Raw genomic sequence first — 15921 nt, 5'->3', positions numbered from 1 at the left:
CTGCGGGCCAGCCCCAGGTCCCGCTGGCCCCCTCCCCAGCTGCCACCCCAGCGCCACCACAACAATGGTGGCCCCAGGTATGGTGACTCCTCCGTGCCCACAGGTACCAGAACCGGCCCCTGCGCCCCTCTGCTGGGAGCAACATCAGCCCCAGGACGCCCAGAGTGGCTGCAGGGCCAGGAACAGCAAGTTGTGAAACAGCAAACGTGACACCAGGAACAGTTTTTTATTTCTTTTAACAAACACAGAGAATCCAACAGGTACACAGCTGGTCCCGGCTCATTTCAGCTCCTTCACGGCCAGACCTGGGGAGGAGAGAGAGGACATGGACTTTGGGGAGGGCTCAGGCACGGCAGGGGTGCCTGGAGCCCTCCAGCCCCGGGGGAACACCACGCAGTGACCCAGGCCAGGCACTGGTGGTGACACCAATTCCAGGGACCCTTCCACAGGGAGGGGACTCCTCAATCCCAACCCAACAGGAGACTCCCAGGATACCTGGGGGCAGGGACTGCTTCAGCTTCTCAGCCTTCTCCTTGTCGGTGATGACCAGGGTGTAGAGGTACCGGCTGCAGCGCACCTTGAACTTCACATTGTCCTTGTTCTTCTTGATCTTGACAGCTGTGGGGTGGAGGGGACAGCAGGGACACCCCAATGTCAGCCCTGGGAAAGCCAATCCACTGCCCGCCCCGTGCAGAAACCTCCAGCTCCATCCAGAGCGAGGATGGGGAGGAAAAAGCTCTGTGAGGGCTCTCCCAGTGCTCAACTCTCCCTTCTCGCAGGATTCCTGAGAGATTCTGCGACAGCCAGTTCCAAACAAGAGGGAGAAGAGGGAAAACTCTTCCCGTGTTGCTCAACAGTGAGACACGGTTAAATTATCCTCAATCATCCTCATTTTGTGGTGGCAACAACAATCTCCCGTTGAGGATGACGAATCAATCACCTGTGGTGACAGAACTCCAGCACTCCACACGGCACCACCCCACAAAGCAGGGGAATATTTGGGAATTGCTGCCAGGGAGCCGCGGTGGGAATGCACAGCTGGGAACAGCATTCCCCGGGAAACCCCCCTGGAGCCCCACAGGAGCGACCTGGGTCACGGAGGCACAGCCACACCGGGCCAGCCCCGAGCCCGCGGCGTTCCCCGGGCAAGGAGCCCCCCGAGCGCAGCCCCAGCCCTGCCCAGAGCCCCCCACTCACACTTGGCGTCCTTCCGCCGCGCCGTCAGCAGGAAGTCCTTGATCTCCTCAATCTTGCGAGGCTGCGGAGCCAAACACAAGCTCGTGCAATGTCGGAATGCCCCCCGTTGGAAGGGCCCCCAAAGCTCACCGGGGTGCAGCCGGTGCCACGGGCAGGGACAGCGTGCGGGCCTGCAGCCCCGCCGGGGACGCGCTCTGCTCCTTCCGCAGCCGCAGACCCGCCCTGCACCCCAGAGACCCCCGGAGCCGCCCCTCCCTCACTCGGGGACCCCTCCCTCCCCTCCCTGCCGCTCCAGCCTCACCATGGTCCCAGCCCGGCTTCGACAACTCCAACCTGCGGCAGAAACGGGCCAAGATGGTGTCAGCGCATCCCCTCGCCATCGCGTCCCCCGCCCCCGCCCCCCGCCCGCCATCGGGTGTCCCCGCGCCCCCTCCCCCGCTCCGATCCGCCGCGGGGCCGCCCGGTGCCGCGAGGCCGCGGATGGCGGCGGATTCCCCTGGGCACCCCCCCCCCCGCTCCAGCCCGGTTCCCCCCGGCCGCCATGGCTCACCCGCAGCCGCTGCGAACAAACCGGAAGTGGAGGCGGCACTTCCGCATCCGGCACGGTTCATTTCCTACGGCGCGGGCGGCGGACAAAAAGCATCGGATGGCGGCGGCGGCGCTGAGGCGGCGGCGGCGGCTCAGCCCCGGTGCGGGCGGCGGGGACGGGCGGCTGGGCACGGCCGGGAGCTGCCGGGCAGGGCGGGCTTCCCGCAGTTTCCCGAGCCGCAGCATCTCTGGGGACGGTCCGTGCGGGGTTGCGCCCCGCGGAGCCCCGGGAGGTGCCGCGCTCGGTAACCCGGGCAGGGCTGCAATGGATCGGGTCTGCCGCAAGAGAGAGCTTCGATCCCGCCGAAAGCCCCAAAGCCGCGCGAACCGCCCCAAAACGCCGGGCAGGACCCCCGGGAGGCAGAACGCCATCCCCATCCCCATCCCCGTCCCCATCCCCATCCCCATCCCCATCCCCGTCCCCATCCCCGTCCCCATCCCCATCCCCATCCCCGTCCCCATCCCCGTCCCCATCCCCGTCCCCATCCCCGTCCCCATCCCCATCCCCGTCCCCATCCCCGTCCCCATCCCCATCCCCATCCCCGTCCCCGTCCCCGTCCCCTCCTGCCGAGCCCCGGGTGCGGCTGGCCCGGCTTTTGGGGCTGCTGGGACGCTCCCAATGTGTCACAACCCCCCAGGAGCTCCCAGTATCGCTCCAAGCCCATTTACTGGGGTGAAACCCGCAGCTGCCAGCCCAGGGCTCCCAGCCGGGAGATGGATTTGGGCTGGGACCCTTCTCCCTCGCCGCCGAACCAGCTTTTTAATGGTTTGATTTACTTATCTCCTCTCTGATGGGCTGATCTACTCCGCTGCCTTTTAATTGCTCCCAAACTCGAGCGGTTTTTCATGTTTTAAGAAATGCTGAATGGTGTAATTAAACCCCTGGCGGCGTAAATCAGCGGCGCGGGAGGACGACAGCCCCGAATTAAAGCTTTTGGCATAACAATAAAACTAAAGTGGCGTGAAAAGCGCCCGTTCTGGCACCGGGGCTGAATGCTGACGCCGAATGGGGCTGAGGCACCGTCCAGGCACCCCAGAATCCCGGGATTTTGTGGGATCACGGGATGATTCGGGTTGGGAGGGACCTTAAGGCTCACCCTGTTCCACTCGCTGCCCCATCCCCGGCAGCGGCCGCGGGGTTGGGTGTTTTGGAGCAGCCTGGGATAGTGGAAGGTGTCAGGGGGTGGAATGGGATGAGTTTAGGGTTTCTTCCCACCCAAACCATTCCGTCACTTGGTGATCCCTTCATTTGTGTCATTAATGAAGATGTGAAGTAGCCCCGGCCCCAGAGAGGACCCTGAGGGTCACCGCTGGTCCCTGGTGGCCATCAGCGCCCTGAGCCATTGACCCTCCGGAGGGGCCATTCCAGCCGGCTCCTTGTCCATCCACAATCCCATTTGTGTCCCAAAACGCAGCTCGGCCTCGCCGTGGGAGCAGGGGAAGGGGCTGGTGCCTGTCCCCCCTCCCCTGCACCCCCGGGGCGGCGTCATTCTCCAGGGAAAGTCATCACTTTTCCTTTATTAATAATATTTAAAGCCGAGTGGGTGCCTAAATCAACAAAAATAATTCATGAGAGTCGTTAGCTCCTCAAAGTCGGGCTCTTTTTACGACCGACTTTAAATTAAAAAAAAAATAATAAAATTAAAAAATCCCAACCCCAAACCCCACCACGTTCGGAATCCGCAGCTTTTCTAAGACATCAAATGCGCTTCCTGCCGCCTCCCCCCGGCCCGGCTCCGCCGCCGGAGGAAATTCAATTAACGGCCTTAATTCACCCTCCGACTGCCAGATTTAGATTAAAAAATCCTTCGCATTCTGCTCGGGAAGCGCCGTGAAAGGATCGGGGGGTGGGGCGGGGGGGGGGGGGGTCGAACCTCGTGGTTTTGGGGTGCCCTGAAGCCCCTTGCTGTGGGGTTTGTGAGGACAGTGGGGACCCTGCCCCTTCCTCCTCCTCCTCCTCCTCCTCCTCTTCTCCAGCAGCTCCAGAGAGAATCCTTGGAGCCACATGGAGGAAAAACGGGATTCCAGAGGCACCCCAAGGCACCCCAGCGTTCCCAGCACCCCTCCCAGGAGCTGCGGGTGCCCTTGGGCACCTGGTGGCACTGGGGGGCACCTGGGGGACCTGGCACACAGGTCCGGCTCTGTCCCTCGGCCCCCCTGGGGACCCCAGGGACCCCAGCAGCCCCCGCGGGGGGCAGGGAGGTGCCGCAGGGTGTCCCCGCTGATGATATCACCTTCTCAATCACCTTATCACCTTATCAATCACCTTATCACCTTCTCAATCACCTTATCACCTTATCAATCACCTTATCACCTTATCAGTGTTGGCAGCACGAGGCTGGAACTGGGTGAGCTTTGAGGTCCTTCCAAGCCAAACCATTCCATGGTTCTACAGCCAGCCGCAGTTTCGGGGTCCCACGGGAGGTGTCCCTGTCCTCGGGAACGGGACTGGAGCCCCAGTTTGGGCCGAGAGGAGCCGGGGGGGACACGAGTGGCTGAGACACGGCTGGGGTGTGGCAGGTGGAGCCGTGCAGCCCAGCGCCCGGCAGAATCCCACCATCAGGTGGAAAAAGACCTCCAGGAGAGAATCCAAGCTGTGATCCCCACCTTGTCCCCAGCCCAGAGCTCTGAGTGCCACCTCCAGCCCTTCCTTGGGCACCTCCAGGGATGGGCACTCCAAACCTCCATGGGCAGCTCCTTCCAGGAAGGAATTCCCCGTGAATTCTTCCCAACAGAAGAATCCCAGCTGTACACACAGAGCAGGGTGTCCCCACACCGTGCCCAGGGTGGTGGCACCACGCTGGCACCTCTGTCACTGTCACCTGGTTTGTTCCTTGGTAAAGGAACCCTCAGAACAGCGATTGTGCGGGAGGTGGAGGTGGGAGCTGGCAGAGGGAGCAGCAGACACGACAGGACACGTTCACTGGAGATTTGGGCACAAACTGCAGCAGGAATTGATTTCTCCCCGAGTTTAGCAGAGGAGAAAGGTGGATTGCCCTCCCTTAGCACTAGCAGGGACAGGAACCTCTCCCTATTTCCCTCTTTTCTCCCCTTCACTCTCATTTTCCTGCGAGCTCAGCTCTCGGTGCCGGGCCATCAATCGGCTCCTGGGGCAGCTCCTGGGCCCATCCATCAGCCCGGCTCACACCGGGCAATTTGGGACCCAAACCAGCCTGTTTGGGCAATTTGGGGCCCAAACCAATCTGTTTGGGCAATTTGGGGCCCAAACCAATCCTTTTGGAGGCTCCGTGGTGTTTTCCTGTCTCTTCCCCCTTTGTTCCCTGTTTGTGGAGGACAAAGGCTGAGGGGGGAACAGGCAGCGGGGGCAGAGCTGAATCCCAAGAAACAAAGCGCCTGTTTTCATGGAAATGCCCTGGAAATGAGGCAACAAATTTGGGGAAGGGGGAGCACAGGGCTGGGGGTTTGGAGTTGGCACCGCAGCGTGGCCAGAGCAGGGGGAAACCGGGCTGGAAGTTTTCCTGCAGGCGCCGGGCACTGCTGGAAGCTCTGGAATACAGAGATATTTTTAAATTAGGGATGGGCTGGGCTGGATCCTGCCCGGGCAGAGCATCCAGACGGGAGCCAGGAGCAGCATCCGGATGGGGAGCGGCCCCTGCTTTGCCTCCCATTGTTTTGGGGGCTGTGGGAAGCTGGAGCCGGGGGGTGACACCCCAATGTCCCCCTCTGTGCCCCTCAGAGGGGATCTGCTCTGTGAGGTGCTGTGTGTCCCTCACATGTCCCCCAATGTCCCCAAACCCACCGGGGTCACCAGTAGCGACCCGGCGATGACACAGGACACATCCAGGACCTGATGGGGTGCAGGGAGCCCCCACCCACCATGGGGCTGCCACGGGCGGGCAGTGCCAGGCGGGCACGGACCAGGCCCCGGTGGGTGCTGGCACCACGGCACGTGGAGTGTGACACGGGTGGGTGACACCGTGGTGGCACTGCCGGGTGAGGACAGAGCAGCTCCCTGTCACCCCTCTCGGCTCCAGCCGAATTTGGTCTCATCCTGCAGAGGAAGATTATGATAATTTTCCTCCCCCCTTCCGCATAATTTTCCGACCGGGCTGCAGCAGCGGCGGTGGGAGAGGCTGGGTGACGGGAATGTCATCTGCGATTCCATTATCTCCTCCTGCCTCCCCGCTTTCTGCTTCCTTGTGAAACCTTCATCAAAACCTGTCGATCTAATTAGGACAATTAGAGCGCGCGGACAGCTGAAACCCGCCCAGAGCCGCAGCAGCGAGAGGGGCACCAGGCTTTGGGGGCGGGGTTTGAGGGGTTTTTTGGGATTATTTTGGCTCTGCGGGGGGATGGATGGGATGGGGGGAGGGTCCCAGCCCCATGTGCTGCTTCCCGGAGTTGCTTTTGGGGTGCAGGGCCCCAAGAGTGACCCCACGGCTGTGTCCTGCCAGGGGACGGGGAGGCTGTGCGTGCTGGCGACACCGCCGTGTGCCACCTCGCTGGCTGTCACCAGGGAGTCTCAGCGCCTGGCTGGGGGCAGCTGCCACCCCTGCCGGTGGCACACGCTGTCCCCCATCCCCGGGGCGCCTCTCGGCTCCCGGATCCTCATTGGCATTCCGCGGGCGCGCCGCAGCAGCTGGCGGGATGGCAGCGGGATGGCAGCGGAGTGACAGCGGTGACAGGTAACGCCAGCCACGGCCGCGGCCGCAGCCGGCGGGCTGGCAGCCGGGCCGCGGCCCCGCCGCGCTCCCGACACGTCTCCATGTGCCGGGGAGGAGCGGGAGGGCGCCGGGGTGCGCTGGGAGCTGCTCCAGGACCGCCCGCCCCGGGGTGCCGGGGATGCTCCAGCAGCCACGGGCACGGCGGGGACACGGCGGGGACACAGCGGGGACACAGCTCTGCTGCACCCACACGCGTGTCCCCACGGTGGGATAAGGCTGTCCCAGGATCCAGGGGATGCTCCACGAAGACAGCGGCAGCGAGGGCACGGCTCCTCCGGGATCCAGATGCGTGTCCCCGCGCTGGGATGTGACAGCGACAGCCCCCGGGGATGCGCCAGGCCCCCGAGCTCGGTGCGGGCGCAGCGATGCTCAGCCCGGGGCGCTGGGGATGCTCCGAGCGGGGAGTTGGGGACCAGCCCCTCCTGCCACACCCAGACGGGGACAAAAAGCCGGGCGAGGACATTCAGTGACCGTGCACCCATCCCGGGGGGCCGGAGGGGGAGGGACGCGGCGGGCAGAGCCGGCTGCACGGGCAATTAAGGGAAGTGCCAATTGTCAGCGGCCGTGATTAACGCTGCTCCGAATCCGCATGAATATTAACGGCCGACACGGCCCAGGCTCCCGCGCCATGAATTCTGGATGAATCTTAAGATAAATCGTTTGGATAACTTAGCGGCAGCTGTACTCCCTCGCCACCCACTGCTTCCCAAAATCCGCTCGCGTCAGGCGAGAGGAGCCGGCACGGGCCGGGAATCGCCGCCGGGAATCGCTGCTCGGGGCCGGGGTGTCGGCATCGAGGGGGGAGCGGGGTGCCCAGGGCTCCCCAGAGGCGAGGGCAGAGGCTGCGCGGCTCTGCCGCCTTCCCAGGAGCCGGTGACAAATCCTGTCACTCGCCACGCCGCTGTTGTCTTTGCAGGGAGATATTTGCATCGCCTCGGAGGCTCCTTCCCGGAGGGATGGCATTTGTCACCGGCGTTATGGATGCAGCGCGTCCCCTCTCCTGACACCACATGCCCATTAGCAGGAGCACATCCCGCTCCTCCAGCCCTGCCGCGAGCATCTCCAGGCACGGGAGCAGAGATCCATCTTCCCGGCGGGCCCCGCCGCCCCGCTCCCCATCGGCATTCCGCCGCCGCGGGCTCCCGGTCCGAGCTCCGCCGCGTCCTCCGGGGCCGCGGCCTTGATTGCATCCTTGTGCTTCCATAAATCAGAGATTCCATAAATCAGCCTGGTGGCGCGAGGGGGGAATGGCAATGGCACAGGCAGGGGACGAGCACAGCCTTGTCGCTGGGGTGAGACACAGGGACCACCCTGTCACTGAGATGGGACACAGGGACCACCCTGTCACTGAGATGGGACACAGGGATCACTCTGTCACTGGGACAGGATGCAGGGACTGTTCTGTCACTGCAGTGGAACACAGGGACCACCCTGTCACTGGGATGGGATGCAAGGACCACCCTGTCACTGGTATGAGACACAGGGACCCTTCTGTCACTGGGGTGGGACACAGGTACCATCCTGTCATTGAGATGGGATACAGGGATCACCCTGTCACTGGGGTGGGACACAGGGACCGGCATCACCCTGTCACTGGGATGGGACACAGGGATCACTCTGTCACTGGGGTGGGATTCAGGGACTATTCTGTCACTGGGATGGTACGCAGGGACCCTTCTGTCACTGGGATGGGACACAGGTACCATCCTGTCATTGAGATGGGATACAGGGACCACCCTGTCACTGGGGTGGGACACAGGGACCGGCATCACTCTGCCACTGGGATGGTATGCAGGGACCCTTCTGTCACTGGGATGGGACACACGGACCAGCATCACCCTGTCACTGGGATGGGACACAGGGACCAGCATCACTCTGCCACTGGGATGGTACGCAGGGACCCTTCTGTCACTGGGATGGGACACAGACCAGCATCACCCTGTCACTGGGACGGGATGCAGGGACCATCCTGTCACTGAGATGGGATGCAGGGTCCCTTCTGTCACTGGGATGGGACACACGGACCAGCATCACCCTGTCACTGGGACGGGATGCACGCTGGCATGCCAGGAGCTCTCCCAGGAGGAGAACAGCTTCTCCCATCCAGCACCTACACCCCAAGGCACCTTTGTGTCCAGGGATGCTGCCGGAGCTGGGACCTGCCCCGATGCCCTCTGGATCCCCAGGTTTGAGCAGCCTCAGGAGTTTTCCCTTGGCAGGGATCTGCTGCCGCCTCCTCCTCCTCCTCCCCCTGCCATCCGTGGCTCTGCAGAATCCCTCACAGCCCCTGCGTGACCTGCCGTGGCACCGTGCCCGTGGAAAGCTGCAAACCCGACCCTCAGCTGCCAAAACGCCGTCAGAAAAATCAGGAAATCAGGTGCAAACGGCAAGAGGAGATTAACGGGAGAGGAGCGATTGAATCAGGGGCCATTAGCAGATTAAATCATTACACGGAGTCAGATCAGCACACAAATAATATGAATAATAAACGTGGCTCGGGGGCAGCGGCTCCCGCTTCGCGTTTGTCTCAGCCAGAAGGCGAGGGCTGGTGACTGCCACCACCCACGTGCTGCAGGGACAGGGGACACTCGGAAGAGCTCTGGGGGTGGGGACAATGACACCAGATGTGCCAGTGTGACCCTGCCCCTTTCTGCGCGTCCCTTGGGGACCCATCAGCATCCTGCTCACCCCAATGAGGCCTTGCAGCCCCCCCAGCCCTGCAGGGACCCCCGCTCCTCATCCAGCCTTTCCTTCTCCTCCCAATCTCCTTCCCTGCTGAATTTCCTTCCCTGCCCAGGTTCCCCTCTGGAGAAGGGGAGCAGCCACCTCCCTGCTCTGCTCCAAAAGGTTCAAAGGCAGTGCAGACACGCCAATAAAAGGCTCCCAACATTGGGAAAATGTCTTTTCTCCCCAACTTAATTTCATTCCCGTCACCAAAAACCCCGAGGAGTTGGAAACAAAGCCTGAGCAGCCTCTGCATGGGCACGGGGAGGGGGTCGAGCCCTCCCTGGGCTGCCACAGGGTTAATTCACATCTCAGCACGTCACATTTATTCTGCTGGCGAATCCTTTCTTCCCGAAATTCCTGCTTGCCCAGGAAGGCTGGGGAAAGTCTGAGCTGCTGCGACAACACCTGGGAACGAGCATTATTATGTGGTGTGACAAGGTTTGATGAATTCCTGTGTGCCTGGGGGAAGGGACTAAGTAGGTGAATGAAGTGCGAATATTCTCCGTGACAATCAATAGGCTCGATTGAGCCGTCTGGCAGATGTGACATTTGGATTTCACTTCCCTGGACGGACTAACTGGATTTGTGTCCTCGGAAAGCGGGAACAGCAGGGAGGGAAAGGCTGCAAGGGCTGGGACAGCGCAGGCACAGGGGTGGGGTGGGGCGATGGGCTGGGGTCGTTGGTTTGGGTTACGGAGATGGGGTGGTGGATTTGGGATGGTGGGTTTGGGTTATGGAGATGGGGTGGTGGATTTGGGGTGATGGGTTTGGGTTATGGAGATGGGGTGGTGGATTTGGGATGGTGGGTTTGGGTGATGGAGATGGGGTGGTGGATTTGGGATGGTGGGTTTGGGTGATGGAGATGGGGTGGTGGATTTGGGGTGATGGGTTTGGGGCCATTTGGAGATGGGGTGGTGGATTTGGGGTGATGGGTTTGGGTGATGGAGATGGGTTGGTGGATTTGGGGTGATGGATTTGGGGTCGTTGATTTGGGTTACGGAGATGGGGTGGTGGATTTGGGGTGATGGGTTTGGGGCCATTTGGAGATGGGGTGGTGGATTTGGGGTGATGGGTTTGGGGCCATTTGGAGATGGGGTGGTGGATTTGGGGTGATGGATTTGGGGTCGTTGATTTGGGTTACGGAGATGGGGTGGTGGATTTGGGATGGTGGGTTTGGGTTACGGAGATGGGGTGGTGGATTTGGAGTGATGAATTTGGGGTGACAGATTGGGGATGATGGGTTTGGGGTTATAGAATGGGGGTGATGGGTTGAGAGAGTGATTTGGGGTTATGGGTCAGAGTTATGGAATGGGGTGATGGGTTGGGATGAGTGATTTGGGGTCATGGGTCAGAGTTCTGGATTGGTGTGATGTGTTGGGATGCATGATTTGGGGTCATGGGTCGGGGTTACGGAATGGGGTGATGGGTTGGGATGAAGAATTGGGATCATGGGTGGGGTTATGGAATGGGGTGATGGGTTGAGATGAATGATTTGGGATCATGGGTGGGGTTATGGAATGGGGTGATGGGTTGGGATGAATGATTGGGGTCATGGGTCGGGGTTATGGAACGGGGTGACGGATCTGGGGTGACACGTTTGGGTGGGGACAATAGGTTGGGATAACGGTTTGGGGTGATGGTTTGGGGTGCTGGGGCTGATGCCACAGCCCTTGCAGGGAGGCCTTTTCCCCAGTGAGGGGATTGCCCGGGCCCCATTGCGGAGCCTCAGCTGCCGAAAGGGAAAGAGGAAGCTGGAGCAGGGGCACCCCACAACCACAGCCTGCTGTGGGGGAAGCCACTTGCCACCGGATCCCGCCCTGCCACCCCCATGGACCCCCCAGGACCCCCGACTGTCACTGCCACCCCATCCCAGCCCCCCACAGCCCCCATCCGCCGCGGCTCCGGGATTCCCATCACATCCCGCGGCCCCGGAGCTGCTGCCTCATGCCCGGCACGGCCATTTGTTTGTGCTGGTTTCAGGCAGACTGATGGTTTTAATGGCACATAATCATTTTTCAGGAGTCATTTGATGCCACTAATCATGGCTGTGATCCGCCACGCCGGGATGTGTAATGACAACGCTGAACAGGAAAAATGGCACTCGGATCCTCCGCTCTTCCCGCTCTAATCTATATTTTACCACATCTTTCTACCTAATGATACTTATAACTGTTAATAAATGACTACTTAGGCACTTCCTTTTCTCTTTAAATTTAATTTTTTTTTTTTTTTTTGTGACAGTGGGCAATAAAATAATTCTGGGTTAAAATATCAGAATGGGAAAAGGAAATGAGGGGTCAAGTGTCTGCCTGGCCATTGGAAGACACTCACATGGTGGGAAGTTCAGAGAGTCTTTTGCTGCTCAGAACTTTACGGCCTCTGGGTTAAAATAACAAATGTTAAAAAAGAAAAAAAAAAGGTAAAAGAAACACTTTTAAAATGAAATTTCCTCTCTGCAGGAAGAGGATCCTCCTGGCATGGTGCTCAACACCTTCAGGATGAATTATTGTGCCATTCCTCACACTCCAACTCATTTCATCACAAAATTAAAGAGAATCTGGCAATTAAAAAAAAAAAAAGAAAATAAATTCTTATCTTAACACGTTGTCTTCCCTGAGCTGCTAAAAGCCAGGGATCACAGACAGGGAATGAACTTGAATGAAGCATGGAGAGTGCCCTTCCCTTCCCTTCCCTTCCCTTCCCTTCCCTTCCCTTCCCTTCCCTTCCCTTCCCTTCCCTTCCCTTCCCTTCCCTTCCCTTCCCTTCCCTTCCCTTCCCTTCCCTTCCCTTCCCTTCCCTTCCCTTCCCTTCCCTTCCCTTCCCTTCCCTTCCCTTCCCTTCCCTTCCCTTCCCTTCCCTTCCCTTCCCTTCCCTTCCCTTCCCTTCCCTTCCCTTCCCTTCCCTTCCCTTCCCTTCCCTTCCCTTCCCTTCCCTTCCCTTCCCTTCCCTTCCCTTCCCTTCCCTTCCCTTCCCTTCCCTTCCCTTCCCTTCCCTTCCCTTCCCTTCCCTTCCCTTCCCTCCCCTCCCCTCCCCTCCCCTCCCCTCCCCTCCCCTCCCCTCCCCTCCCCTCCCCTCCCCTCCCCTCCCCTCCCCTCCCCTCCCCTCCCCTCCCCTCCCCTCCCCTTCCCTTCCCTCTCCTCTTTATTCCCCCTCCTCTTCCTCTCTTTCCCTGCCTCCCTCCTCGGAAGCAGCAAATCCCTTTGATGGTGGCAGGATCGAGGTCCTTTGGCCCTGCCTGGAGTCACCCCTCTGTCCATCACCCCTAATTAATTACAAAGTAATGACTCATGGCTTCCTCCCTCATTATCCACAGCCCCCAATGCTCAGGGTGAGGATTCCCTGGGTGAGGATTCCCCGGTGAGGATTCCCTGGGATGAGGATTCCCCAGGGGAGGATTCCCCGGGTGAGGATTCCCTGGGTGAGGATTCCCTGGGATGATTCCCCGGGTGAGGATTCCCCAGGTGAAGATTCCCTGGGATGAGGATTACCCGGGATGAGGATTCCTTGGGTGAGGATTCCCCAGGTGAGGATTCCCTGGGTGAGGATTCCCTGGGATGAGGATTACCTGGGTGAGGATTCCCTGGGTGATGATTCCCTGGGATGAGGATTCCCCACCTGGATGCTCAGGGGGATCCAGGCACAGCCCAGCCTTGGGGACTGTCTGTCCTGGTGATCCCAGATTTCTGGGACAGGCTGGATGTGGCTTGGAGCAACCTGGGGCAGTGGGAGCTGTCCCTGCCCACCACAGGGCTGGAATGGGATAAGCTTTAAAGCCTCTCCCATCCCAAAACATCCCATGATTCCAGGATCCCATCATCCATCACCCATCTTGCTCCGTCAGCAGAGGCAGCGTCCGGGTGAGACCCGTGGGACCTCCTGGATCCCACCTGGAGCTCATTCCCAGCCCTTCTCCCCCTGCTCCTGCCCTGCCTCTGCCCCCAGAGCTCCCGGGGAGGCTTTTCCTGCTCTAAAGGAGCAGCTCAAAGCGCTCCTGCTGCCCTGTCCCTGGTGCTTGGATCATCCCATCAGTCGGAGCAGGGCTGGAGGTGGCAGCAGCCAGGCAGGCTCGGGGGGCAGGTGAGGAATCCCTGGTGCTGCAGGAGAGATGATCCAGCCTCAGCATCCTGCCTGGGCTGGGAAAACCTCCCCAAAACCTCCCAGGGCAGGGCCATCCCGGCCTGGATCCCTGCTGGCCTTGAGGCAGGGCTCTGGTGACACTTCCTGGCATCCCAGTGGCACTGCCAGGTCCTGTCCCAAAACACACGGCTCTTCCCAGCATGGCCACCCCGTAGCTGGGAAATCCCCTTTGGTTTTCCCTCCTTTTTCCCCCCTTAGAGGCAATTTGGCTGTGCAAAGTTGATACAGGTACCTGCACATCCCTCCTGCAGCTGAAACCCTGGTGTGCCCCAGGATTGTCCCGGGACCGTGGCAGGATTGTCCCGGGATTGTGGCAGGGTTGTGGCAGGATTGTGGCAGGATTGAGGCAGGATTGAGGCAGGATTGAGGCAGGATTGAGGCAGGATTGTGGCAGGATTGTGACAGGATTGTCCCCAGATTGTGGCAGGATTGTCCCAGGATTGTGCCAGGATATTCCCCGGATTGTGCCGGGATTGTGGCAGGATTGTGGCAGGATTGTGGCAGGATTGAGGCAGGATTCTGGCAGGATTGTGGCAGGATTGTGACAGGATTGTCCCCAGATTGTGGCAGGATTGTCCCAGGATTGTGCCAGGATATTCCCCGGATTGTGCCGGGATTGTGGCAGGATTGTGGCAGGATTGTGGCAGGATTGTGACAGGATTATGACAGGATTGTGCTGGGATTCTGGAAGGATTGTGGCAGGATTCTGACAGGATTGTGCTGGGATCGTGGCAGGATTGTGGCAGGATTGTGGCAGGATTGAGGCAGGATTGTGGCAGGATTGTCCCGGGATTGTGCCAGGATTGTGACAGGATTGAGGCAGGATTGTGTCAGGATTGTGACAGAATTGTCCCCAGATTGTGGCAGGATTGTCCCGGGATTGTGCCAGGATATTCCCCGGATTGGGCCGGGATTGTGGCAGGATTGTGACAGGACTGTCCCAGGATTGTCTCGGGATTGTGGCAGGATTGTGCTGGGATTGTGGCAGGATTGTGGCAGGACTGTGGCAGGATTGTCCCGGGACTGTGGCAGGATTGTCCCGGGACTGTCCCCGGATTGTCCCCGGAGCCCGGGGCTGGCAGCTGGCCCGGCCCCGGCGCCTCCCGGCTGCCAGCCCGGGATTATCCCCCTGGATCCCCGGATCCGGGGCTCGGGGCTTGTGGCCGCCCCAGTGCCCGGCGGGGCTCTCGGCCACCACGTCGCGCTCGCCACCCGCTCCGTGCTGCCGACACGTGGGGACACAGCCAGTGTCACTCGTGCTCCTCCTGCAGCACGTGGCAGCTGGTTGAATGTCCCCTGAAGAGCTGGCATGTGGCTCTGTGTCCCCCTGCGCCCCGTCCTTCCCCTGTGCCCTCTGGGGACGTGTCGCTGTCCCCACCGCTGCCAGCATCGGGGCTCTGCTGCAAAACATCTTTGAATTATTTAAAAAGAAGGCACAGAATATTTTCGGTTCTTTTCTGGGGGATTTTTTGGTGTTATTTTTTTAAAAAACTCTGTTTGTAGCAGGTTTCTCTTCCCTGGGAAGGTGACAAGAGGTGTCCACACCAGGGGGATGGGGACAGGGACATGTAGGACCCCATCAGTGACCAGAGGCAAGGAGGTTGGAGGGTGACAATAACTCCAGCCCTAATAAATCACAGTGACACCATTACATGGGGCCACATCACATCTCAGCAGCCACCTAATTAAAAACTGGAATAAAACAGGGCAAGAAAATAACTAAATTTGGGTGCCTCTGCATTGCTCATCTGGGGACAGTTCTCTGCAGGGGGGAGGGTTTCTTTGATCCTAATTAGGCTCCAGATTGGAACAGGGATGGGGACAGGTGGCTGTCCTGGTGACCTGGGACACTGTGACCCCACAGAGTGGGACTGCTGCTCCCAGGGGTATTTTTTAACACTCCTTCTTTTATTTTTAATCCAACCTTCAAACTGGACCCAAAGCAGATATTTATAACCCTGCCAGGACCTTGCAGGTTTTTGGGGAGTGGGATGCTCACAGCTCTGGATAAACAGGGTGGAGCTGGCACAGGGCCATTGAGGGACGGGGCTTGGGGACATTGTGGCACAAGGACCGACACAGTGGCACACAGGCCTTGGGGCATCTTGAATCTGATCTTGGGGACGCTGTGGCACAGGACTTGGGGACTTCACAGGATGAGGCTCAGGCACATGAGGGCACAGGACTTGGATTAAAACACAAATTCCTGCCTGGCTTTGCTGGTTCTCATCCCAACTTGTTCTACAACTTCCCAATGAGAGGAAAAATTTTTATATTGGGCCCCTGGGGAATGGCTGGAACAGGAGCCCAAACTTCCCTGATCAGCCCCTTCTGCCACAATTCTCTGCTGCTTTACTTCTCCCAAGGAAAATTAAACCATCAATGGGACTGGTGCCTTCCCCTCCCTGGATCTCCCCGTGTCACCCCCGTAATTTTTCCTAATTGCCCGGGAAGGGGGAGGTAAAGCCGGCCCCCCTCAAGGGGAAATGTGGGATGTGTCTCTGGAGGAGCAGGGAAGGGAGATGGAAGTGAGGAGAACACAAACCCTTTCATGTGGCGCTGTGGAAAGGGAATGAAAATCTCCTGG

The 15921-nt window shown here is 59.7% G+C and overlaps 1 protein-coding gene and 1 long non-coding RNA gene across 3 annotated transcripts; one reads left to right on the top strand and one right to left on the bottom strand.

Moving 5' to 3' along the window:
* Nucleotides 1–207: 207 nt before the first annotated feature.
* Nucleotides 208–1809, bottom strand: RPL38 (ribosomal protein L38). The gene is made up of 5 exons (XM_077787400.1): nucleotides 1748–1809; nucleotides 1499–1530; nucleotides 1198–1258; nucleotides 496–618; nucleotides 208–305 (listed from the first exon to the last, which is right to left on the bottom strand). The coding sequence occupies exons 1-5, from the start codon at nucleotides 1806–1808 to the stop codon at nucleotides 280–282; spliced, it is 303 nt and encodes a 100-aa protein (XP_077643526.1). The 5' UTR covers nucleotide 1809; the 3' UTR covers nucleotides 208–279.
* A 4252-nt stretch (nucleotides 1810–6061) lies between these two features.
* Nucleotides 6062–11391, top strand: LOC110472499 (uncharacterized). 2 transcript variants are annotated; one of them, XR_013340960.1, is made up of 5 exons: nucleotides 6087–6431; nucleotides 7387–7940; nucleotides 8609–8847; nucleotides 9567–9635; nucleotides 11217–11391. It is a non-coding gene; the product is annotated as an uncharacterized LOC110472499 (long non-coding RNA). The 2 variants fall into 2 exon arrangements; XR_013340959.1 differs by having other exon boundaries at nucleotides 6062–6431; nucleotides 8609–9635.
* Nucleotides 11392–15921: the final 4530 nt, after the last annotated feature.

The sequence above is a fragment of the Lonchura striata genome, chromosome 19 (assembly GCF_046129695.1).
Source record: "Lonchura striata isolate bLonStr1 chromosome 19, bLonStr1.mat, whole genome shotgun sequence".
NCBI lineage: Eukaryota > Metazoa > Chordata > Aves > Passeriformes > Estrildidae > Lonchura > Lonchura striata.
Note: the sequence above shows the minus strand (reverse complement) of the source record. Positions and strands in the feature narration are given on the sequence as shown.

Coding starts and splice junctions, on each gene's coding strand:
- RPL38 (XM_077787400.1), bottom strand. CDS start 1,808: ATGAACCGTGCCGGATGCGGAAGTGCCGCCTCCACTTCCGGTTTGTTC. Junction 1,259..1,498: donor GAAGCCGGGCTGGGACCATG/GTGAGGCTGGAG, acceptor TTGGCTCCGCAG/CCTCGCAAGATTGAGGAGAT. Junction 619..1,197: donor GCGGCGGAAGGACGCCAAGT/GTGAGTGGGGGG, acceptor TCCACCCCACAG/CTGTCAAGATCAAGAAGAAC.